The sequence below is a fragment of the Coloeus monedula genome, assembly GCF_965178545.1.
Source record: "Coloeus monedula genome assembly, chromosome: 1".
Lineage (NCBI taxonomy): Eukaryota > Metazoa > Chordata > Aves > Passeriformes > Corvidae > Coloeus > Coloeus monedula.
In genome coordinates this window covers 6,578,104-6,605,584 of record NC_138781.1, presented here as the reverse complement: position 1 = coordinate 6,605,584, position 27,481 = coordinate 6,578,104, and the positions used below count along the sequence as shown (strand labels likewise).

The window sequence follows — 27,481 nt, the reverse complement described above, 5'->3', positions numbered from 1 at the left end:
AACTGTTGGTGTGTAAGTGCCTGGAAGTGGACTAGGTACCTGCTGGCCCTTGTTTACAAGTCTTTAGTTCAATTCCTTCCTCTGTCCAAAAGGATTCAAAGCCAAACCACGTGCTTCTTTCTTACATCAGCACCCAAAATACAAGGGGATCATTTTCAGTGTCATTGTGGCTTTTCACTAACTATGTGCAAGAAATCCATAAAATGTAACTGAAAAGGCAAACTTACTTGCCCTCAAACTCAAATTATCCCAACAGCATAAAGACGGAAGGGGGGGCTGATAACTCACATTTGCATTGGTCCCCTGACAAATCTCACCTTGGATTTTTTTCAGCACAATGACTGCTTTAGACTCAACATGGTCTGTAGTGTGGCAAGCAGTTTAGGTTTCAAAAAAGTTGAAGAATAGGGAAATTCATCTTCAGATCATTCAAACATCCTTAACATTCTTACTATCTATACTTTTAATGAAGAGCAAACATGAGCCCATTTCCCCATTTGTTTTCAATGCAGGTCTTGCTCACTTTCTACAAGCTTTTTTTCCCCCCCCAAATGAAACGGATGCCCATGACTTATGTCAGAAGTTTTTAGCAAAAAATTACCCACCTCCTGCAAACTTCAAGATACCTTAATGCCTGGCTAGAGCTGTTTGCAAGCCACGTGTAACATCCCATGCTACTTGCCCAGCATTCTCTATTTTGTAGCACCACGTGAGTGTGCTGGGGCCTCAGCAACCACTTTCTCAATGCACCAAATGTGTGAAATCTTCCTCTAAAGCCGAACTCCAGCCACGTTTTGCTCTTGGCTCTGGATTCTGCTGTACAGGCCAAAATCCTAAATAGGCAGCAGTGCAGTGACAAACTCGAAATGTAGATTTTAAACACAGGCAAGCTGATGTACCACTGGAACAAGCCGCAACAGTACACATTGTAATAGAATATCTGTTTCTTTCTTAGTGAGAGGATTCAGCAAATTATGCTTCAATGCTTTTCCCCTGAGTGCTGAGCTTTAAGTTCAAAAGCATTCAGAAGCAGGCTTGAGTCCTGCAGTCCCATTTTGTTTAATTTCTAACTTAAGCTGAACAAATAATTGGTTCGTCTCAATCCCTCCATGCCAGCTAAAATCAAATTGATTTGTCTTAAAAAATTCTTACTGGGCTACACAAACTGTACAAAACCTCTGCTGACACAGGTAGGACAAGTATCAGCAAAGACAGAGCAAGCAGGATTTCCTACTCTGCTAAGATTTAAGCCATAGAACAAAAGCTGTGCCCATAACACAAAAACATGCACCCATAACAAGGTAGTTAAGCCCTGGAACAGGATGCTCAGGTGTTCAGGAACCTCCATGCACAGAAACTTGACTGGCCCTGAGCAAACAGAGGTGATTTTGAAGTGAGCCCTGCACTACACAAGAGTCTGGACCAGAAATCTCCAGAGGTCCCTTCACATTCAGTGTATGTGATCCCACAGACACTGACATATAAATGCCAAACCAACCTCATGAGATGAAGTGAGGGAGTAAATCAGGACAACCACAAACATTAATAAAGATGTTAACAGCTTTTATTTCACTGGTGCAAGGCCCATGTGTCATCCACCACTAACCAACAGCAAAACAGAACATTATCTCCTAAAAAACAGTTTCAGAAAATTCAAAACAAAGTAACAGTGTCTATAATAAATTTCGTACAATACTGTAAATCACTTTGTATCATCCAAACATGAACAGATCAGTTTCTATCATAAATGGCTTATTATTTTCCCCCCAAAAATATTGGGGGGGCACAACTCCAATACATGCCTCACACCTGGAACTGCATAACACCACTCCATGACATTGATAGCTGTTCGTGCTTAGAACTAGGCATCAATTCACCCTAGCAATATCATAAAATACAAAATGGTATGAAAATCTACATTTACAAAGTACTGTCCCAATCCTGCAATCTATTCCATTTGGGTAGGTACCCGTATCCATTCCAACTCTCCTAAAGGCAATGTGGTATTTAGTGCTCCGTTGCTAAAGGTTTGATTGCAAACTCAGGGCACAAGTGGGAAAGGTTTAAATCTTTCCACAAGCAGTAAAACACTGCCTTATTCTTCTAGATTCAGTTTCAGTAGTATTTGCACAACCCCCTAAACCGAGACTTACCTATTTTCAATTACCTCACATTTAGGAAGAAAGAAGGAAAGGCTCTGAGTAGTCAGCAGAGAAATGGCTCATACTGAAATGACTTGGGGCTGTAAGCTGTGCTTTAGTGCACCATGGTGATCCAAATGCCTCAGAATTAACCACATCTTGCTTCAGTATTTACAGTATCTGCTGCTTTCCTCTGCACTGCATGAGTTTTTTCAACAGCACAGTATCTATCTGAGATCTTACTTCCATTGGGTGAACATTATGACATGACTCCAAAAACGGGATTGTGACGACAAATACTAGGGCCATACTCTTCATAGTCCTTCTTGGTGTGACACACTTGGAAAAACTCTGGCTATAAAAATATAAAACAAATCCCCCCAAAAGCATAAGAACGTAAGTAGAAAAAAACAACAAATATGTAACATCTTAGCATTTCTGTAGATTGCAGCTTTATGACATAGTATTACATTTTGAAATATAATAAAATGAGAAATTAGGATATGAATACAACTAATCAAGAGAAGTTTGTCTGGTCTTAAGACTGCTTGTAAACACAGCAGTAAGAACTCCCACTTGGCAGACAGCAATTGCTCCCATTTTCCTGTATTTGCTTCTGTCTTGCATTTAAGACCATTGATTTGGATTTTATATTCCTGAAGTTCTAACTGATCTCTAGTGATGACTTCAGGAATAAAGGCACTATATTGCAACTATCATATAAAAAATACATCAGAATTATGTCAACTCATGATATCCTTACTCAAGCTCCCATTTGTCCTGTCCAAATTTTACTGAGATAAAACTTGGGTAAGGATTCCAGAATGTGACATAGTTTAGGCTGTCACAATGAAAAAGTTTAAAACTTAGTAGTCAGATCAAATACACGCAGAACTCAAAATGCAATAAAAATTAAGAACAACTTTGATAAAGACTTACTGTTGAAGCCAGCATGGAACCTCCAAACCAAACTGCATAACGCTGCATGTGATGTGTTATCACTTGAACTTCCACAGGTTTGGGCTAAGGAAAAAAGTTCATATTTAGCTGGTTTTTCAAACTTAACGTGGTCAGAACCAGACACCTTCAACCCCCCATTCACATCACTATCACACTTATTACTCAGATATGTTCCCCCTAGGAGACCAAGTCATAGAACTCTTCATAACTGTGATGAAGGACACAAATCCCTCTTGCCTACTGCTCACACATCTCCTAGAAGGAAAACCAGAACTGCTTACAGTAATTTTAAGATTCCTATAAAGAGATGTCATACACTGCAAGGCTACCAGTGCATTTAACAACACAAACATATCCTACTGACTTTACAATGTGTTTTCACTAGGGAGGTGAAAACTTTGAACTTAAGTTTCTGTCACTAGTCATGTAATTAACGCACTTGAAACGCTCGCTTACTTTTATCCGACCACCGCTGAGTTCCTCACTAAGCCGCAATCTTGCATCCACCACTCTCTTCAAATCCCTTTGCAGTCGTCGTCCAAAGTCCCTGAACATTGTGGACCCTCCTGAGAGGACCACATTCTGTGCAGAAATTAAAGACACATTCTGTAAATCTGTCTTCAACCAAGTTTCCCACCAGCCAACACTGCAGAGGTGACTATTTGGATCTCAGCATCATTGGGAAGCTGACAAGGAGGGCAGAACACCTTAAGCATCCCCCAATTCATAGCAGGTTCATGGCTCCCCTACTTTTCTCCTTTAAATACATTTATGTAGAATGGGTTATTACAAAAGAGGATTCCATTAGAACCATGAACTATTACCCTACAAGCGCAGAGCAGCAGAAGTAAGACACTACTTCAAGAAGTTTCTCTGGGAATGTTCACAGCATGCAGTTTTAGCCCTGACAATAAAAAGGCTCAAGTCTCATCATATTACATAGCTACAAAATTATCTGAATCTTTTTTTGTTTTTTTAAATTTCCAGAGTTCTTCAAAAAGACACCACACCTTCACAGAGAACTGCAGAACAGAGGAAGGTATGATACCTCTTCCCTTGCTTGTCTGGTACTACTTACTTTTCCAAGCAGAATCAAACGCTTCTTAGCTGGACTTGTACTTGGATTCTAAACAGGCATTTTAGGACTTCCCATCCCTAATTCTGATAACCTTGCAGCATCACAGACTAATGCAGAAGGCATTTCAAAGGCAGGGGATTCAGAACAGGACCCCTAAAGCATAACATCAGACAGGATCTCTAGAAGTTAACACTGCAAAAATGCAACTCATGATCAGAAAAAAGAACTCCGTATGACTAAATTGCACATGTGCCTCTGCACAGTGCTGCAACTACAACCCCAAGTGCCAATTAGCACTTTCTAAAACCACTCACATGCCTCTGACACATGTCTACAAGGAACTTGGATCAGGAGTTCATCACACACAGGTCTAAGGATTCTCTCTCAGTAACATTTTTTGACATTGCAGACCAAGACTGTGCACATGAAGAAAGAATCCCTGACCCACTGTTTTCAGCCTGCACATGGATCTGAAGAGTCAAAGACATGCATAATAAGTGTTCACATTTGCAGGGTGCAGAAGTACTTGGATTTTAAGCAACAGATAACCAGGGAAGTCTTGTTTGTACCTTGGAAAGGGAGGAGAAAGCTGTTTGTTTATTCATGAGAAAAAAAATCCCTGCACATCATAAAAACCATTACAGTAGAAAAAACTCATTTCTTCACAGCTTCAGATTATCTACAGTATAAAAGAATGCATAACAAGGCAGGCGTGCTTTAAAGAAAAAAAGCGCAAGTCCCCATAACATTACTGAAACATTTCCAAAAGGAAAAGAGGACAGAGAAGAGGAAAGGAGCCAGAAATCACAGCTGGTCCTAAAGTTAAAGCAGGAGGGAGGATTCTCCCTACTCCCCCCATACATAAGAACATCTCTTCCCCTGCATCAAAGTGGTCATGCACTCCACTTGGGAAAACGAAATTGCTAATGGGCAAAAAAAGACAACAACCAACCTGAGTGATGAAATAGCAATTAAAAAGATGCCATCAGAAAATATTGCCTGGAGATAATGAAGCTGGCAAAGAATGTGAAAGCAATAATTCTATTCAAAGCAAATTAAACTTCAAGCATACTCCATAAAGTGGACAATGCTACCACTAAAAACAGATTCCAAAATAATCCCAGGAATAATTTTTCAAATACATGCAAGACCAATTCATACAAGTACAGAGTCAGCGGTATCATTGGGAGGATCCTTCCACTCAGTTACCATTCCAGGGTTAGAGGCTAAGAAGTTACATCTTCTTCAAAGTATGATTATTCAAGTACTTCCACACACTGAAATCAGTCCAACAATAACACTGCCCAAGGAGAACAGAAGCACCAAGGTACAAATGTTGAACAGATGAGTCACCTCATTATCACATATCTGGACCAGCCAGGCTAAGCAAAATTCTGGATATAAGTAACTAGGCAACACCAACTGCCTTTAGAAGATGGTTAATTATACAGTTACAGTTCCCCCTGCTCCCTGGACTTCTTGTCAGCGCCAGACTAAATCCATGCTAACTCTTTAGTCAAGACTTTTGATATACAGCCTTCCATAAGTTCTAAACTCAGCAAGTCAGACTTCTACAAGGTCAGAAGCCAGGTACTCCTCACTTACAATGAAAGCAGAATCCACATTCATTCCCCACCCCTCAAATACCACACCCACCACTTACAAAGGATACAGTAACAGTGAGAAAAGATGGGTACATTAAAAAAACCAAAAACGAACCCCAAAAAACAACCAAGGGAGCACCACCCACCTCACCTCTCAAATGTATTCACTAGAATAAATCTGAATAATTCCAGTAACTACTTAACAAAAAACATAAAAATGAAGCATGCTAAATACGACTGTGGAGAAAACTTACTAGAAATGTTTGGGTTTTCAGCCTGTCAGGGAATGCTCTGACCTCCCAGAAAAAGACATCAAAGAAGTTAGGCTTTAAGTATCTGTTTCTAGCTAATTCCTTTAAAGAAGACTTCTTCTGATCTTACTCTGCTCAAACACACTTCAGCTGGTTTAACAGCTCCGAGCAGCCCCCGTGTTTCTCAGCTAACACCAATTATCATACCTACTGATGGAAAGAACCTCCAGCTGGTTTTCACTTTTATAGCTAACTGGCTGCACATTTAAGTTGTTTTGAAATAATGTGTTCCCTTAACAGAGAGGGATGAAGCTCTTCCACACACCTGAAAAAGTTAACTGCAACAAGCAAATAAATGAAAGTGGCCTGTTTCTGGAAGTAGACCAGGAGAGTGGATGCCAATCACAGAATCATTAAGGGTGGAAAAGACCTCTAAGGTCATCGAGATCATCTCAGACGGGTGACAAGAAATTTCCCCCTTCTCATCAGCACCTTTTGCTTCTCTTGCGAACTCTGTGGTACTGAGTTTCTCCTCGTACCATTTCTGGTATTATGCCTGTACAATGTAACGCTGCAGAGACATGAAATTACCCAACAAAGCAACCCAGCTCGTGCAACAGAAATCTCTGACTAAATCAAGCTCACATAAAATCCCAAAGAGTGAAACTAGCTCCTGAAGAACTCAGCACTACCAAACACAAGGTGCTGAATTGGTTTGTGCATCTTCACACTGTACCGTGGTGTGAGCACACTCTCAACTGGACACATCAGACTTTGCAGCACCAAGCTGAAAAGCATCCCCTGCTTTTCTGGCAAGTAAGAACAACACATCCCATTTTCCCTTCTTTCCAACTGACAGCCTGAATTAAAAGTTAACATGACACAACCAGACCACCTGACACATGTAATTAGATCAATATATGACTTAATAAAAATTATTATGGGCAAAACCAGGAAGGTTCGCAAGCTGAAGCCAAGCACTTCCTTAGCAAGTGAATCAATTAACCTGCATGTTTCTGTTAATTTGGTTAAAACAATATTTGCCAACATGGAATGGAAAGTACAAGAATAAATACTGCTCATACCAAACAACAAATATAATACAAAGAAGTGAATTTATTGTGAGAAACACTACGTTTCAAATACATTTACTTCTAATGATAAAGAAACCATTTCTTTTTCCTTAAAATCATGGTTTTTAACATTCATTTCACATTTCAAGTAATAGCAAGAGATTTCAGCATGACTTATGGTTGTGCCATTCTGCAGAAATATGCCTCAATTTCAAAAGAAACCACAAAACCTTGCAGATGCACTGAGCCATTGTTACACCAACTAGGAGGAGTAATCTTATAAATTTATTTACAGCTGTGATAGGAATAAGCAGGGCTTCTCCTCAGTGCTCCTGTGCTGCACTGACAGAGTTAAGCACCTGGGGCTTCCACTTGACCACCACAAGAATGCAGCAGGAATGCCATTCCTTCCCCATGTCCTGTCATGGTGCCAGCAGATCCCATGGACTGGTAGCCTCTCCACCCTTCCCAAACCCCCAGAGCCTCCCCACTCTGCTCTGGGTCAGTAACAGAGAATTTCTGTGGTGCTGGAGCACAGATCAGCAAAGCCAGTCGAACAGTGCCATCTACCCACCACACTGTGCAGCTGGAGCTGCTCTCACACCAAGTGTTTCTATTTATCAGCAACTGAAGTCAGAAGTGGTAACAGGGGGTTTTTACCACCCTGTTAACCTCCTGGACCTCTCCAGTCTTTGAGGATGGGCTCTTGTGAGTTGGGCAGTTTAACGTGCTGAGTGAACACTGACACAAGTGCAGTCCAAGTCTTAATTGCACCAATGGGCTCAACTATTTCACTAAGTTCTCATTTTGAGAGAATCCACAACAGCTGCACACCCAGCTAAGAAGTCACCCTCTCTAAGGAAAAGAGCCAATATTGCCAAAACCCTCTCTCCGTGCACCTGCATTTCTGTGGAAAACCTGCATAATTCATCAACAACATAACACCACACTGGCCAGCATCCTACAGTCCCCACCTCATGCAGTGTTTTCAACTTGAAAAGTTGGCTTGAAAGGTTAAGGATGTTGTCATTTGATTCAGCATGATCTGAATCATGAATACTTAAACATGCTTGGTATTGAATGGCCACAGGTTATGGGATCTTGTGGAACCACACAGAAGTTGACTTCAGCTGTGGGATGGATTTTTGGGGGTGCACCTCCCCCCCACCCCAGCTCCCACGGGGATCTGAGAAAGCTCATTAGGCCTCAACCCTGACAAACTGCACTTGGACTAAGTCCTTCTTGAGCTTAAGAGAAACACTGTCTGTTCCCAGGTGTTTAGTGAGAACCTGTTTTTTAACAAACAGCCTTGCAAACTTACTTTCCTTGCCTGAATAACAACTCAAGTGAAATAATATTTCTGTTATTGAACTTTCAAAGAAACTTACCAACTCAAATTGTGGCCAGGATGGAAAACTACCATAATTAAAGCCCACTCTCTACTGATCCTGTGAACAGCAGTCAAAACTGAGATCCTTTTGAGCTCCCAACTCCCAGAAAGTAAGGGGCTCCTGTGTATGTCTCAAACACCAATAATCAGATGGCTGTGCAGCCAAGCAAGGTCTGTTGGTAATTACAGACAAGAATTGCTGGTAACAACCAGGGACTAATGGTATTAACACACTGTGAGGAAGAAAAGGATTTGGCTGGAGAAGAGGGGCAAGGCAGATATAGGGCATTTGTCCATGAGAAAGAACCACAACCCAGTACAAGGAACGAGAGGGAGGAAGTGGGCATGGACTATAGGGTGGGATTACTACCACCAAAGGGCCCTAAAGCCCTCCAACCCATTTTCAGAAAGGCCTGAAAGAAAAGACTGCACATGGTAACTAATTTACATGGAAAGCAAGAAACCTATTTGGGGCAGAGAAACCTGTCCATAAAAAGGTACCCCCACCCCAAGCCTTGGGGGTGCCCCCAAGACCCTGGATATGTCATTGGCCAGACTGATGCAGCTGGATTGATGCTGAAACCAGGACTGGTGCTCCCTTTTGCTTTCTCTCTTTAATTCCTCTTTTCCTTTTCACTCTACACCCTGATGCCTTAGGTTTTAACTTTTATATTTTTCAAATTCTGTACTGCTTAGTGTGTAACTCTGAAGTTTCTTATAGCCTGCTCTCTCATGATAGGTAGACATAACAAAGCCTCTCTGGGCCTGCTCTTCAAGGACACCCTGACCGTCCTAGGCCCAAAAAATATAAACCAAAGAGCCTCTAAAGGGGGGCAAGCTGAGGGGAATTACATCATTAAACTGAAGCTTTAATTGGAGAATTAACCCTGATATGCAAATGAACCAAACCAATAAGTGTGAAGAACTTGTGACCTGTTGTCCATCTTGGGGTCCATCTTGGCAATGGCCTCTGGCCCCCAGGGGGTACCTTTAAAGGCCTTCCAAATAAATACCTCCTTATTCCCTTACTCCTGTCTAGTCTCTGTTTCTAGGAGGCCTCTCAAGGCATCAACCCATTTACCCAAAACCTGCTGCTGTGTGCTTATATAGTAGGTCAGAAACTAACAGACCAATTTCCATGCCAAGTGTGTAATTTATTAATAAAACTTTCAGAGCCTCTGACTTTTGTCATTCCTTTTGACCAATGAGCATTTATGAATCTTAGATGCTTTCCTCCCCTTAAGAGTCACAGATCTGGCTACAGAAGTCTTATCTAGGTTCTGCTGGCCCAAACATGAGGTAAGATAACTGGCCTTGTGAGAGAGATGTTGATGAGATTAGGAAACAGAGATATTGCCAATAAAACTCAGAAATACCATAGGACATCAAAAGATGGGTTGTGGAACCATGATTCAAAGGCTGCATACCACATAAAGTCTGCAAGAAGGGTATTAGGTACTTGGGTATTTTCTGCAGGAAGAATCCAAATACATTTGATGGAAACTCAGCTCCAAAGCACAGGGCCTTGGCTGGCCACCACTCAGCACCATGGGCAAGTGCTGAAACTGATAAAACTCAGAGAGAAAGAATGAGTGGAATATTTCTGCATCCATACACTGTTTTAAACAATGAGAACAAGAGATGCTTGTCCCTTTGATGCGACCTTGCTTAAAGAAGATAGCAACTATCACCACTAATAGCTGCTGATATTTCTCAGTACGCTCAACAGGCAATTGTGAAACATTATTTTAATTAACCAAGTATAATGATAAACAGAAAAAGGAAAAACAAAGTCTCAATCAGTGCCAAGCCAAGGGAAAGTTATTTGTCTGCTGATTACGATGAGGCAAAAGTAACAACCTCAAATTTTAAACACCACTTTCTAAGTCAGTACCAAGCCCTACCCTTATCAAGCAAAGAAGCTGTTGCTGTGAGGATGCTTTGGTCTTTCAGGTAAAAAGCAGACCCTAAACACAATCACACATTAAGGGGCTTCTAAAGCCTTCTGCTACCTAAGCTTGAAGCCACTGAAGACATCTACAGTCACAAATGAGCCTGTGAAGTAGTTTAACTATCCCTTTTATCCTGCTCCACAGATCTGCTCTGGAGTGCTACGTCTTGTTCTAGATTACAGAGAGTGTTTACCAGGCAAAGAGAAGGGATTGCAAAATTTTAGTAGTTACAAATTACCCTGAGACATGACTTAGGTGGAAGTTAATGCTCATTCTAACAGGTGAGGAACGCTACCACCTTTTACATGAGCAGGCAAATCTCTGTGTGCTATTGCTTTATGCTGTTACTTCGAAAATGGTACTGCTCCTGCTCAAGCAGAAAACTGGGAACCATGGGATGTGCTGCCAATACAGAGCTTGACATGGACTATGCATGTCAGTACCTTACTTTTCACTCCTTAAAAATCAGGGACTGCAAGTACTCTGGACTACAGCCTAGACAGGTTTAAGGTGGCCTAACTGTTGTCTCCTGAAATATTTTCAGTTTTCATGTACATTTTAAGTGATTCAACACCGACTAAAACTGCAGACAATGGGCAGGTAAAAGACAAGGCTATGAAAAAAACCAATTTGAAATCCCTACTTAATAAAGCAGGGGAAGGAGGGGAGTGAGAGGGGTAAGACCACAGTATAACCCTTAAAATGGGCAAAACAAAGTCCTCAATGCACAAGAATTCACATTACAAATGTCAGGTACAAATAACATCCCTCTGCCTCAGTTCCTCAGGGACAATACTTACGTATGTATCAAGCCTTTACAGAAAATTTTCTTTCAAAACTAAAAACCAGCAAATATTTAGTGGCATTCAGAAGTGGCACTTCATTTAATTTCTCTACAAAGTTCACATTTCTCATCATGGAGGATGTGGTATCCATGTATAGGCTTCTGATCATGATGCTGGTATTTAGTCTTTAAATAAATAACATGAATCTTGCCAGAGAAAGGCCATACCTTATATAATGGACGCCGGACATCAATGGGACAGTTCTGTATAACTTCATCAACTACATCCGAAATGGATTCCATGAAATCAGGGTTAGCAAACTAAAGTGAAACAGAACAGGCATTAGATTTTTCATCCAAGAACAGAGGGGGAAAAAAAAGGCAGAAATAAGACTGTGGAGAGATTTTATAATAGGCGACAAGTGGGAGTTTCAAGTCTTGCTCACCACTAATTCTACATTAAAACAATCACTTCTCTACAAAGGAAATGAGAATTTCTTTTTCTGCTGAGAAACTCAGATTCTCTTCCTTGGTCAGAAATTCACTGTTTACAGTTTATGCACTATGGGCCTTTTATTGCCTGTGACATGAGTTTGAGCTCTCCTGCAATATTAAACATACTATTACTATGCACTGTGGTCCTGCCTTTCCTTTCAAGTGAGATAAAAAATATCAGTGTGCAAATCAGAATGTTTCCCTGTAAAAAAAAAAAAAAAAAAAAAAAAAAAAAAAAATTAATGCTTCTAAAATACTCCAGTTAAAATTCCCACCAAAAAGTTAGATTTTTTTCCCCCAAGCCCAGGAAGTATCTAATGTTCAAAAAAGCATAAATAGTCTACAGTTTTGAGTGAAATCCCCCACCAATGCCAATGCAAACATCAATAGAGTGCTAATGTGAATTTCTGCATTTATGAATACTAGAGAGTCAAGAGTTGAAAATGCTAGAAAACATTTTAGTGGCATTTTTCCACTTAAAACTTAACATAAGCTTTAAAGAAAAGAACTGATAATAGCCCACATTTTTTTCCTTTCAGAGATTAAACTCTGAAAAATTAAATTAATTACCAGTATATAATAATATATTATTCTGGATATATTATAAGCTTTTCCAAAGGGGTAGAAGTACATGGGATTTACATTCAAAGCAAGATGAGGTATCTACCTGGATGAACAAATAACAACAGACAAACATAACAAGCATACACTGAACTGAGAGAAAATTAGCAAAGGAAGTCGGCTTGGAGCTCAGAAGCCCTAAGGATGATGGGGGCACTCCCCAAGAATTCAAGCTAACCTCCACAGTAAGAATTAATCATGCAAGAAGCAAAACCATGAAGCCACATAAACCAAAAGAGAAGCAAGCAGCCGTGCTGCTGCACACACAGTTTTAATCTGAATGAGCTACAGCCTGAAAACTCCTGAGCTCTCCACAAAGATATTGATAAAACAGCAGGGAAAAAGAAGTAAGCAGAAATGAGAGGCAGGGTATAACATCATCCCAGAACAGGAGCAAGAGAACTGAATGTAAAATTGCAGTCTACTAGCCAATACAATATAGTTGGAGAATGGCAAATAAAATATCTAATTTAAAAAGTTGAGAAATAATCTGGATAACCACAAACCCCAAGACCTGACTTCAGGACAAATTCTGTGAACTGAAAATAGGAAAACATTACAAGACAGCTTTACTGAAGGGCAGCTTTTACTCAGCTAAGCTGATACCCTTTCAAGTGAAGAGTTAATGAAACAAAACAAGAAATTCTCTTTGGATGCTGTACACATCATCTACTATGTTTTTCTTGTCTAGGAAGTCAGTTCAGGTTCAGGTGTTTTTTTCAATACAGAGTAAAGAAACTATCAAGAAATGAAATACATGGAAATTGGTCCTTCATCCTGTTCCCAACAGTCTTTTCAGAGACTATGGAAAGAGGAGCTCTTAAAATGATGTCTGACATGGGATTCAATGCTTCTCTGTTAAATCACATGGGTAAACAGCAGGGAAGAAAAACTATTTAACCCAGAGATTAAATATTGGCAAGAGATCAGATGGCTACAAACTGACCACAGAAGATTAAAGCAGGAATTTAGACAAAAGGTGACAGAGAGAAATTTTTTAATATTCTTAAATAGGAGGAGGGTAGGAAAAGGAAAACCTCACCAGTGTTAATGTAGATTTTAATAGAAGTTTTTAACAGTATTACAGACTATGAGTGCCTGCATCAATTCAACCAAGTGTGCAGGAATGGAGAGGACTGTATTAAAACTTGACTACTTCCTCCACAATATCCTGAAACTCACTCAAACTGAACTACCAAAAATCAGACAGATGAGGTACAATAATCTTTCCCAGAATTGTACATCCTACTTATAACCACACCAACAGAGATTTCAATCGACTTCCTTCAAGAATAAATTTATCATCCATGCATTATAAACTGATTCAGTATCAAAAGTCTGCATCCAATATTTAAAATATCATCAACGCAATGCTGAGTAGTGCCCAAAGGGATTGGCAGCAAAGTATAAAGGAAGACTTGTTTAAACTGACACTGAAAGAAAGAAGAAAATACTACATAAAAACTGTGAATTCAAACAACTTCTTCTCAAGTTCAAACTTCCTTTAAAGGAACAGAACAAGATGTTTTAAACATCAGCCTGGACATCAGAAAAACACTTCTCTGCTGTGCTGAAGTCACCTGTGAGCGCACCTTGTTCAGGAGACTCACTGGCCCCTCACTGCCACGGGATGGCGCCCAGGCACCGGGAATGGCACAACTTAGCACAGCTATTCCCTGTTCTTACCTCGGGATGAAAGAAGATTTCGGGTCCGAGGAACCTCTCGTAACCCACATCGATAACAAACTTGGTTTTGTTGATGGCGTTGATGCCCGTGTACTGTTTGATCCACTTGCGAGAGTCACCGTCGTACTTGGCAAATTCCTTCACTATGTCGGGGCAAATGTAACAGTATTTCTCCTGTTAAGAAACACCACGGATTAAAAAGAGCTGAAATAATTAGTACACTGGTGAATTAAAGTGCAACACAATCAAAAAAGGAAACTGTGGGCATTTTTACAGATGGAGCTACTCGAGGGACTTTCTCACCGACACGACTACTGAAGCCTCAACCCCACAAGACAAAGCACGAGCCCCATTTGCTTCCAAAGGGCTGCACATGCTGACTCAGCTACATTTGCCTCTCCCAAAATGAAAACATCACCAACAGCAGGTCTGGGACAATAAAGAAGTTCAAGGGCAAGCTTTCACTGCAAGATCAGACCCACACAATCACTCTACTTTTTAAAAATTCTATTACAAAGCAAATTTTAAACAACTCCTAAGTTTAAATGCTGATTTAATCTGCAGAACATACTCCAGTCTAGCATGAATATTTTCTTCCTCTTCCTCTTACCCCCACACTTGATTGGATAAACCACCAGAAGCTGGTGTAATTATAATACACTGCCTACATTTGCTTTTTTAAGAGAGCCACTGGCAACTTGCTAGAGCCAAAAAATTAGCTCACAGAGATTTATTATATATGTATTAAGAGATAAAGGAGGGTGTACCTTTATGGCTTTTGCTGTCTCCAGAGATTGTTCAGGAGGAATTCCTACCTCCCTTTCCCTTAGAAGCTGTTGAATAAAGTAAGTAATATCTCTACCTGCAATAGGAATATGTTTGATGCAACTTCCAATTACATAGCCTTCTGCCTATGTAGGAGGAGAGGAAAAAACATATTTAAGGAGAAAACTTACTGTGTATCAATAACTAGCATTCATTTATATAATACTCTGATTTTCTATTAAAAGTAAAATCTTTAAACTGTAAAATCACTCTAAAAATGTGCACCCCCACTGCAAAGTGGGTATCATTTTTATTTAAAGACCTTGATTACCACACAGAAACAGGTAAGGACTATCCAATAGATACACAAGTGATAAATGGTCTTGTACAGATTAGTCAGATAAGATGATTCCTTTAAGGCATCATCAGAAAAGCAAACATAATAAACAGACTACCTGTGTTCTCTTTGAGAGTGAAAAATGAGTGGAAAAACATATAAAATTTAAGTTTCTCAGACACGAAAAAATAAATTAAGTAGTATCTAACAATAAGCAGAACAAAAATTAAAAAAACTACTTGCCGGATTTTTTTTTTTTAGGATGCATTTACTCAAAACACTGGTATTGCTGAGCCACATTATTTCACCCCTTCCTTTTTTTACACTTTTCAGAGTTTCACACAGTAAATGCTGTTTGTTCACAGCATTGCCCATGCGATAAAAATACTGAGAAGGCCAGGCTAACAGCAATGCAAGGTGAAGTTAAAGGGAATCAAATCTTCATTTCCAAAATACCTGATCATTCAAGGACACTGTATGGTTCAAAACCACACAAAACTACATCAACAGATGTCAGTATGCACAGATAGCTCTGTATTTTTAACATCCTCACATAATTAAACTGATGAGATCAACCATGTACCTGAACAGGTATTTATACAAGTTTATAGTTGTCTCCACACAAGCAAAGTGGAAACAACAATATACAATACATCATATAAAAAGCACACATTACCAGATGTATTAAACAACCAAAATACAGGATGTAAAAAAAGTTAGGACGTTTCTTGTCAGACACTGGTGGCATGCAAGAGACATAAACCCATGAAAATTATTGATACTAAAGAGAATTGAAGCAGGAGACATAAACCCATGAAAATTATTGATACTAAAGAGAATTGAGGCATCACAGTAATGGAAAGTAGGGTTTTACACAGAAATAGCCTTTTAAAAGATGGTTTGATGGTTCCTTACTGTGACCTTCCTGTAGTCTGCAAGCTAAATTATTATATAATGAAGTTCACATAATGAAATACATACTTTTTCAAGGAAAAAAGTCCCAAACACCACAAAAAATTGTAAAATAAGGTTTCATTTGACACCTCTTATTTCAATCTGTCATAAACAAACCATGTCCTTGTACAAACCACTGCTGATTTCAAAGTGCATCCTACTACTCACCACGGGGATTACGTGGGTCACTCCATCACCACTATCGATGACAATTCCAGTCAGAGTCCGCTCCCCGACCTGCCGTGACGTCCAGGAGGCAGCTAAGGCCAACACTGCCTACAGCACACAGAGTTTATATTTAGAAGCAAGCCGAGTGTGCTAATTTACACTCTCAAAAAATACTGTTTCAAACATTCTAGACACACGCCTACAAAAGGCCAAAACACTGCAGTTATATTGTACTTTAGAAGAACACATTCACTTTGTTCACCTGCACAGCAATGTAAAGTCCTGGGATATTAAATGATTCAAACATGATTTCTGCAAGATATTCTCTGTTTTCTGGTGTGTTCAGTGGAGGCTCTGTCTGCAAAAACAAAGAGTTTTGGAAAAGCACCTCAATAGGATCCTGCCTTGATTAGCTTGGTATGGTAATCAAACTTTTAAAGTCCTCAGTGCACTCAAAACAGAAAATTTCGAACAGAATTTAGACAGTGTTTGAAGCTTTTCAAAAGCAATAGCTGACCTGCAGTAGCCTGCATCACAAAACTAACAGAATGTAGTTATAATGCAGCTTTAAAGATTAGTTTTCTCCTCCCACCCCAAACCCTCTCACAGCTGAAATAAGACATACAGAGAAAAATCCTCCAGCAGAGCTACTTGTGCTTGGAATGGCATTTGGTTTTCCTCTTAAAAACTTTCCTTACCAGATCTCATTAACTCACCATTAAAAAATAGTGATCCTCAGGCTCAGCTCGAAGGTACTTAAAAATGACCTGCTCCATGAACCTCTCCATGAGATCCCAGTCTTCAACAATACCATGTCGGATAGGCCACTGCAACAGGAAAACTTGTGAACACCGGATCATGCAAGGACAAATAAACCCAGGAACAGTCCAACACCTCATCTCACATGTATCTTATCAAACCCTCCATCCTGACTTTAATTTAGAGGCACAATCCAAAGTTAGCTCCTGCTCCCACATACTTCAAAGCCAAATTCTACCTTGCAGGACTAGCAGCCAGAATCCAGACTATTCCTGTAAGTCTGTTGCAGAACTGTGTTTTAAGATCTTTTTGTACAAATTTTATCATTTATAAAGTTGAGAATTGTACTTGGTGTCAGTATGCCTTTCCATATTATAAAAAGAAATAAAGACCATATAGGTTATATATTTTTCAACAAAAATTTCTGGCAGGGATGATGTTTACCTTTAGTTCAATGTTAAGAACACAGCTGATATTTAAGTAACACAGAAGGATGTATAAAATATTATTTTTTCCACATAGTTCATAAGCCAGTAACGCTTTGTAAGTACAGGAAGTCCTTTACTAGGGTATGGAAAATATGATTCACAGAACAGCAGCACTGAAGACAGCCCTTCACAAAACAATTGTGACATTCCCTGAAGCAAAAGTATCCAACACATTTCCCAGTTCGTATGTTAAAAGGGTTCACTTTTAGCAAGAATTTAAATATTCAGCGTATATCACTATTTTAATAGCTCAGAATTTTGAAAACTGAACAGCTGCACTATATCAATGAATATCTACACAAACACCAACCACACAAGACAGCACTAGTAAAACAGATATCTAAAAAAGGGTAAAGCCATGAACCAAATCATACAGTTTTTAAAAAGCAATAAAAATACTTTATAAAAAAAGCAAACGTGTTTTGAAGGGCTATCCAAAAGTCCTAGAACATTTTATCATGAAAATGTGAGACTTGGTAAAAGCTGTCTAAGTCTCCTGAATGCTCACCTTTGTAGCATAGGTAGGTTTATCTATGGCTTCATCTCCTATGAAAAAGTCCAGATCATCAACACCTTTCATTACTCTCCTCTGAGCCTGGTCCCCCACTTTGGCTGACTCTCGGATTGCAATGCCTTAAAATAAACCCAAAAAACAAATAAAACCAAAAAAATTTAAACAGCTAAATGCCAAGTGATGACTATTTTTTACTTAAGGATTTTTTTCCAGTTTTAAATCATGTAAGGGATCTACTGACAAGTCAATATAGCCGAGTTCATTCTTACTCTATCCTGCAGGATTCTGGTCACCCATCCCTCATTAATGCAAATAGTAATTCACAGAAAATACTGAAAATGCCTTCTGTTACAGACTACAGCAGTCACTAAACCCATTAAAGTGCAGCATTCCAGTAAGCAACACAATTTACTGAGTTTTAACTCTAGAATAAAGGGGAAGAGCACAGGAGAAGAAGAAAATAAACTGTGTATTCAAAAATAAGTATTGGAGTCATTATCCTGGTTGGTGAGAAAACGGAAAGAGGGAGGGGAGAAATCAATTTGCAGTGCTACAGAGAAATCTTTGGAGACACTTATGCTTCCCATTAGCAGCCTGCAACTACCACTAAAATTATTAGATGATGGCTGCTGTAGGCAAGAAGATGAGACAGCAAAAATCAAATCTGGGGCAAGCTAAAAATAAAAATGGAATGAAGTACTGCTAAAATGTAACCTTATTTATATAGTTTTTTTTAAGTATGTCATAATCAGGATCTAAATAACATACAGCAGAAAATGCAGAGTAGGCATGCATCATCCACAAATACTACTAGCACCAAAAAATGACTCACAGGCAAACGATTCTTTTGGAAAAACATCTACACCCCAACAGGTTTACAGCTGTATAAAACAGGATTTATAGAAAATTCACAAGAAATCCCTACTATCCCACTTCTTTAACATAAGACATTTAAATCTTTACCAGTAGTTTAGGTTTGAAATTTTACAATCCTTAAAATAGTGAGACTGTACTGCAGCTACAGCTGGTGAAGAACACGTGTCCTCTTCACTTCTTCAGCCACCAATTACCTTTATAATTTCCTTATCTTTATGCTTTCTACCATGAGTAGCTACAAGGTAGTCTAGATGCATTAATAAGTAGTTAATTGGCAAAGTTTACAAAAAGTAAAAAGCAGTGTTTAACATAAATGGATGTAACATGCCATTATAGATGTAAATACATAGTCAGTGCTACTATTTCTAAATATATATAACATTTCAGAGAAACTATTAAGATGCCAATTAAAATCAAGAACACCAGAAAAGTGTAACATTTTAAACAAGTTTAACACACAAAAAAAATTAAAGAGTAAATCTGTTCAACAAAAGGATGGTAAATGTGCAAGAACATTTTAATTGGTAAATACACACTCTAAAGGAACATTTTCTAATAGGAACAACTTTTTTGAATATTACACTGTCTACAGTCCCAGACAATGTAAATAAGGCAGACACCACCTGCACTTTAGTACTTAATTTGATTGGAAGCCTTCCCCAGATTATCCAGGCTGTAACCATGGTGTCAGGTAGACAGGAGGTAAATTGCATTCTGTCTACTCAAGAGTCTGGGCAGAAAAATAATGGAGATAAAAAGGAAATTGGACTGGAGTTCTCTTCATCTTTGTCATAGCAACCAAGAGCTGGTTTAATGAGCAACAGTCCAAGCTAACTGCAAACAAGGAGCTCTGTTTAGCTACACTCTAGCCAAAGATGCTAACACGATGAATATCACTTCCCAGATGGACAAGGGACTACGACAGCTGAGTTGGGAGCTGGAAGCACGTCATTTAATCCTGGAAGTGCTCAGTGACAGCAGTGTATATTACAATTTGGAGGGACAGAAAATTCAACTCACATGATGGGATAATAAACTGAGGTTCTGTATTTCCTGCATAGCCAAGCTTCGTATACCTAGGGGAAAAAAAAAAAAAAGAGCGCGAGGTCATTAGATACACTTAGATGCAAAAACATGAAGAAAAAAAATACTTTCAATTCTCTCTACTTCTTAAGTGAAGATGAAACATGTATCACATGCCACGTCCACATTTTCTGGGTTATGCTTTCAAGTATCATCCTGCTGAGAAGAAAACTCAGAAGTGGTAAATATTTTAGGTGTTAATTTATTTTTCAGACAACTTCAGCTTACAAATTTTGCTAGTGTTATTTTGAACTATCAAATCTGAAAACTCAGCTCTTACTTCTTCCATCTTGTTGACCAGCTATGACAAAGGATAAGCAGGTCACATTCCACCCTTTGGTAAAAACAGGGCCGTGCAGATTTTACTCTTCAGTTACCATGACCAAAGAGGGCCTTTAAGACTTTACATATTTCTTTAATATCCTCAAATACAGGAAAAAAAAAAAAATAGTACCGTGTCACAAGTACAAACCACAGCTGAGAACCCGTGTTACAGTCGTGATGCAATTCCTTTTCAGGCCTTGAACAAACCACTCATCTCGTCACAGGTATAGTGTGTGATAAAAGACAAATACTCCACCAAAGCAAGCCTGCACTGATGAAACGCATTACAAACAGACAGCAGATGGTACAAAGCACTGATCATTTCTTTCAATATACATATAATATCTATTTTAACAAGTAAAGGATCAAGAGCAAAAACGAAGGGGAAAGAAAAAACGTAAAGGAGTTTCCACATAAAACCTAAAAATTTCTACACGGTGTTAGTGGCTGCAAGCTACTCCAGGTCTTTAGCAATTAGAAACAATTAACATCCCTGACTGTGAAAAACAGCTCTCTCTCCTAGCGGAAAAAAAAAAAAAAAGAAAAAACCCCACAACAACAACAAAACCCACTTCAGAAACCCAACCCAACTAAATTGATTGAATACTTGCAGAGACTGATGTCATTCTTGAATATTGCCATTAGCTTGAAACAGAAGTACAACAGCAGCATGATTTGAGGGAATCAGCATTGTTCACATCACTTTTACACGAAAAACCTAAAGCCATGACATTCTTAAATGAGATCAATCCTACTCTAGGTCCTAAACTGAATTTGAAGTCTTTGTCTGCATCCTATTCTCAATATTTGCAAACAATATTATGCCATGGCCAAAGCAGAGAGTTTGCATCTTCATTAGCAGCTTGAAAAGTAGGTTCCTCTTTACAGAGTATTTGGTATACAAATACTCATTAAGAATCCCAGTTTTCTTAGATAAAGGAATTAAATCTGAATTGAATTATCAATGACCTTGGAACTTAAATATTTATACTTTCAACATCTCTTCAAAGCTATAGCTTCAATAGACTTCAAACAATAGTTTAAAAGCCATTTCCCCCAAGGCTAAAAAGACAAGGACTGTGTTTTGGAGGCAAGGGTTTGTTGGGTTTTTAATCATCATTATAGACATACGCTTTCAGTCTAATCCAAAGTGTTTATGCACACTTGCTTTGGCTCTCAGAAAAACATAATCAAAATGTTAAATTAGATTGATTGTAAAGAAGGCCATTACTAGTAAAAATTCTTTTTATTATTATTATTGCATATATTCTTCACATTTTAGAATGAGGCCTACATAGGGAACATTGTTAAGACCTAACAAGCAACAACAGGAGTTCCACTGGGATTTAAGACCAGTACAGGACACTTCCTCTTATTTCTCTCTCTGAAATGAATCTTGACTAAGAACATAATAAAAACCAAGGAAAACCTTTTTTTGGTTTAAAAGACCTAGTTTCAAGACTTAGAAATGACAATTAGGCAGAAACCTCATAAAAAGAGCCCTTCAAGCCTCAGTGAAAAAAACCAAAGACAATGTATACATACACATGCATGCAAATACATATATATACTTTTTAATGCAATTTTTATATATCTGTCTGCATAGATAAATTAAAAGGTTCCTGCAGTCTAACCAGAACTCATTTCTTAAACTAAAGTCTGGCCAAGAGGTGAGTTCAGTTTGCCATCTTTTCCCCCTCAACACACATGCTAAACTCACACCCACTCACAGTATTAAAAAAAGAAACACTCTGTAAAAGTCATTTTGGGCTACCAGTCTGAAAGAGCTTTACCTTCCCTCTCAAGAATGGATCAAATTTCCCTACTAGAGTAACTTGTAAAGTTACCAAACCCCTACAGCTCAGTATTTTACAGATTCATTTTTAAGCTGGGTTAATTCACCTAGTGAAAAAACAACAGGGTAAGTTTATTTCTCAGTATAACGAAAAAAATTCTCTTCAAAGAACTCATCTCACAGAAGGTAACATATGGAAAGATTTCTTTTGCGTGCCATTAATCCATGAAAGACTATGAGAATAACTAAATTCTCAGTTCAATGCTGAAGCAAAGAAGCAGTGAAACAAAACCTGTTAAAAAAAAAAATCTATTTAGGATCAAACAAGAGACATATTGGAACAAGTAGTCACATTTCAGGTGTTTTGATAAAATCAAATGGAAGGAAAATTCAAATTTCTCCCAAGACCACTGAGAAAGAGAAGGAAGATAGATTATGCAGTTGTGCTGCTCTTTGCTATCCAGGAGCCTCAGGACACGGCAGACTTGGTCCCAGATTTCTGTTTTGCCCAGCAGGACCCAAACTCATTCCACCTCTCAAGGGTACATTAAAGTGTTTGGGTAACCCACTTCCAGGACCTCCTACAGAAAATACTCCCTTTCCTACATGATATTTCAATATTCACTGACCGGAAAGGCTCTGGATTTAACCAGTTACAGAGGCTACCTGGTCTCCAGTCCCTTCGCCAATGAATATTTAAGCATCTAAAACACAGTTTTCTTTCTCCTGGGTTAGAGCCTAGCAGACTAATGGTAATACAACATCTTGTGATCTGTAAATTACAGAGACAGCTGTAGCGGAATGTGTAGATAATCAGTATTCCAACTTAATTTCATTAAAAGCAGCAATTTGTTGCCAGTGAGATAGGAACCTACTGGAAACTGGCCAAAATATAGGATACTGCACTAAAAATTAGCAGAAAACTGATCCAATAGAGTAAGGCTATTTCATGCAAGGAGATTTGGAGGACTACTCATTTTTTTTAAATCTCTGGAAATTACACATTACTGAAACAAGCAATTTCTAAAAATAGTGTGGTCTCTTCCATACTGTTTTGCCAGGATGATGAATTCGTACACAAGCCAGTTTCACCAGCTTTTGCATGAGGATTGGTCATCCTAACCCTGTTCTCTTCTGAGGTCCCACCAAGACGGAAAGATGGAAACCTTACACCAAGAAATAACTCCAAAGATATACAAATGGACTGCACTTAGAAGCAGATGCTGCACCCTTAACCACTTTAGAGAGAAGAGAGATGTTTTGGAAAATTCTTCCCAAAGCATGAGAACCAATCACGAACTCAGGCAGTTGCTTTATCCATCTGAAAACACAAGACATCCAATTTTTCTCTGTACAAGTATGCAAAAGACCAAAGCCCAAATGCACCTATTTTAGTATTTCATCACTCTCTATTGTTTTTTTGGTCCACATCTTTAAAACAATGTGTTACATTCACACAAAAAAAACCCTCTGAAAAGATAGATATGATGTGATTAAAAATAGCAGAATGCTTTGAGAAAGTCCTGTTAACAAACAAATAGCCTCTGTAAATAGAACACTTTCCCTGACAGCTAAGAGGCTGAATAACCAGGCTACTGCTGCCAGAACACCTGTGATGCCAGGCTGCCATAGCAGACTCTATTATCATTACTACAAATATGTCTGAGGAACTTGCAACACAAGTTCTTCATGAAGGTTTGGAAAAGCACTTTTGAAATCAAGGGATGAGAATGAAGAAGGGATGAAGGAGAAAATATCAAATAGAAAAAGAATCTATTATGTCTGCACAATTTACCCAAGAGCACCAGCAGCCACTGTAAGAATAAAGAATACAGCAGAGCCATTGGGTTTCTTGAGGAAGTCTAGCACTTTACAGGACTGAAGCCTGTGATTATAAACAAGTTAATTAACTCAAGCTCGTTGGACACAGAACAGCAATTACAATAATGCCTGTTCACATATCCCACATGGGGACAGGAGAGGTAATACTTGGCTAAAGCAACTCATCAGGCATCAGAAATATACTAAGAAAAGGGGAAACAGCGTGTTCTGAGGCTCCAGCTACCTTTAATAGCAACATCATCAAAAACCACCTTAACCTTCAAGTTTTAAGACCAAGTCCAGCTCATTTCTCCCAGAAATCAAGTATTTACCTCTAAACTCATCTGTAAGACTTTGCCAAAGTACTTTTCCTTTACTAAAAAGGAATGGCTTCATTAAAATACACCCAAACCAGAAGCACTCCTCAGTGTCTGCAAATACATTGAAGAGAGGTATTTTAAGATATCTTCGTTTTGCTCACCCACCTACTACTGTTCTGATGTCCCACAGCTAAATGCCAATTAATAAAACTAGTTATGAAGTTTAAAGCTACTTAAAACAGCAACACAGAAAGACTTGGTAGGCCTAAGAAACTAAAAATAGCATGCCCTTCTCCACAAAAGGAGTTACAGCAATGTGTAAACTGATCACGAGGAGAACCTCATGCAGAGAAAATCAAGATGTAGTGCATCAAAACTGCACTACGTCAAGTCATTTGCAAATACTAATGGAAAAAGATTATAGCAAATCATTAACTCTTTCTGTAAGATATGTGAATAAAGAGTGAACAGTTTATGGCAAAGGAAATTCGAGTCATCTATCCAATAGACTAAAGGAATGTTATCCTGTCCTGAAGCAGTATGTTTCTCACTGAAGGTCTGTACCCATTTTCTATACATCTGTTCTTACTTTTTTGGAGGAATTCTGGCATTTTACAGGACTGAGGCCTGTGGTTGCAAATAACAGTAAATTAAGCCAGCTTCCTTATACACAAAACAACAACAAAACCATTCTTTTAACAAACTTCTTAAAATCCCTTACATGAAAAAAAGATGAATTAGGGGCTGGACAGAACACGTCATGCAGTAGCAGAGATTTAAGTAAAAAAGTGTGGTTTATATACACAGTGTCCCACAGTGCACATCTGCACATACCTTTTGCTTTCTGCTATGCTCTCTCAAGTTTTTCATCTGAAAGCCCTTTCATGAATAATTTGAATGAACTGTTTGAAGCTTGTAACCCAAAGTAGATCCATTCCAACAATAAGAAGGTTTTCAGCCCACACAGAGGAAAATTCCAGAGACTGCGCATCAATGAGTCAAGCTACTTCTTCTGGCTGCTTTTGTTCAGACTCATTTCATCCTGAATTCTCCAAGATAACTTATTTCACATTCAGTAGGCACTTTGCTGAAAAGTCTTCCATGTTTGAGTGCCCTACAGCAAAGTCAAGCACAAATCCCACCAGCAGAGACATCATGCTGTCTCCTATGAATTAAGGTCACTTGGAAGCATTGAAAAACAAACGTGCATGATTTGGGGACTATCCAAACCCTTCCTGAAACAAAACAAGATGCATGCCCCCCCCCCCCAAACCCCATTGGTCTACCCATGCAAGCACTAAACAGATTTTAGAAATTCTACTTCAGTTGTTATTTCTTTGAAAGGACACAAAAAGCAATTTCCTATCCTTATTTATTTTGTGTAACTGTTGGCCAGCAATATCTACTGCTAGTGTAACACTGGAATTACTCCACAAACTGAAAGCCAAGGAGGTCTTCTGCAAAAGGCAGACTTGGCATTTAATGCATTTTCTGGATTTTATAGTTTATACTGTACCCTTTTCAAAGGCTCCACCTAGACCTCCCATTTCTTTCCAGAACTACCAAGTAGCAGTCCTGTAATATCAACAGACCTGTGGAGAACAAATACTTATAATATCTTCAGAAGAAACCTGAGAAACTACCAAGAGGTATCTAAAGAACAAGCAGAATTATATATAAGGTAGAAACTCGTCTCTATTCTACTTCCAAAGTCTCCAGCTGTGAACTCCAGTATTCCCACTGAGGAAACAGAGCTGGTTTCTGGTACGCTAAAGTATAAGCAGAAACAGGCAAAAACTTCTAACACTTTTGTTACAGTTTAATATAGACATATTTCAAAATGTGACACACTTTTTCAGGAGAATGCAATGTGGCACCACAATATTGGAAAGTGCTTCCTGTGGTTACCTAGGATCGGGGTTTCTTGATTTGGTTGGATTAGTTTGGGGTTTGATTTTTTAAAGATTGTTTAGTTCAGGAGATTTTAAAGACAACTTTCCAAGTATGAAAGAAATTAAAACAGTGTTGCAAATTCCCTGCAGAGGAAAGGCTAAATTAATGCAATCAGTGCCACCAAGTCTGACAAGTAAAGCTACTGCATGAATAGTTACTCATGGACCGGTGCTTCACTTCTTCTCCTCAGAGCTGTAACTGTTGGGCCAAAGGAAAGGTATTAATTAGCAAAAGCACACCACAGATTGAGTATTACCTTCATTACAGCTCCCTCTGACACCTCCCCCACTAAGGCACAGCAGGACTGGATGCTGAATGGGTCTTCTCCAGCAGAGAGAGGTAGGACAGACCCGCTCCTGGAACGCCTCCCAAACACAGCCTCTGCAATTCAGAGTCACTCCTGCCCTCCAAGACTTGAGTTACAAAACTTGTGGTTTGGTTAAGTATGGGATAAATCTCACACTGATCCGACAAAGGTGAAGGGATGAGCTAATGACCAAGTGCATCACTGGAGTAAGGCAGCCGCTCCCACCTCAGCTGAAAATGCTAAAATTGGGGACGGCTGGTTTCAAACGGGGAGAGGAAGGAGGAGCCCGCACTATGAGGGGCCCGGAGGCAGGAGAGCTGTGCTCGCTGGGCTCTGTGCTCCCGCACAGCTCCGCACCGCCAGGACTGCGCCCTGCTCGGGCATCTCCGCGAACCTTTCCAGGTATTGTCTCCGGACCGCTCTCAGTGCGGGCTCCTGGCTCCTCTCCCCGTCTGAAACCAGCCGTCCCCAATTTTAGCACTTGCATCATGTAATACTTCAAAGCCAGAGGACACAAACAAAAACGGGTCCCGAGAGGCGAAAAAGGCACACAGAAACACACACGGCGGGGACACAGCACGGCTGCCCCGCTCCGCGCTCCGGCGGGATGGAAGGGCAAAAGGGGGAGAAGGAGGACGAGAGGGATGGGCACCAGCCCGCTGAAGGCCGGAGCGGAGGGAAGCCCTCGGCAAGCCGAGAAGGCACCGGGACACACGACAGGAGCGCGGCCCCGTGCGAGGAGCGCTCGCCGGCAGCGGGAGGCGGCGGAGGGGCGCGGCGCGGAGACACCCCCCCGTCCCCAGCACGGGGACCGGCAGCCGGTCCCCCCTGCCCGCACTCACCCGGTGCCGCCGTCGATCACGCAGGGCGGCAGGCAGCTCGCCATGCTGCGGGGCCGGCAGTGCGGGCCCTACGCCACCATCCGGGCGGCCGCCGGCTCCCCCGGCACGGGCTCCATGCGGGCGGGCCCGCAGCGGCCGCC

At 39.8% G+C, this 27,481-nt stretch overlaps 1 protein-coding gene across 2 annotated transcripts; it reads right to left on the bottom strand.

Annotated features, from left to right (window-relative positions):
• Positions 1-1,546: 1,546 nt before the first annotated feature.
• Positions 1,547-27,481, bottom strand: ACTR3B (actin related protein 3B). 2 transcript variants are annotated; one of them, XM_082285542.1, is made up of 12 exons: positions 27,342-27,481; positions 19,917-19,972; positions 18,015-18,139; positions 16,976-17,086; positions 16,522-16,617; positions 16,260-16,367; positions 14,803-14,946; positions 14,036-14,209; positions 11,462-11,554; positions 3,558-3,683; positions 3,081-3,164; positions 1,547-2,496 (listed from the first exon to the last, which is right to left on the bottom strand). In XM_082285542.1, the coding sequence occupies exons 1-12, from the start codon at positions 27,383-27,385 to the stop codon at positions 2,401-2,403; spliced, it is 1,257 nt and encodes a 418-aa protein (XP_082141668.1). In that variant the 5' UTR covers positions 27,386-27,481; the 3' UTR covers positions 1,547-2,400. The 2 variants fall into 2 exon arrangements, with proteins under 2 accessions (XP_082141668.1, XP_082141669.1); XM_082285543.1 differs by having other exon boundaries at positions 1,547-2,492.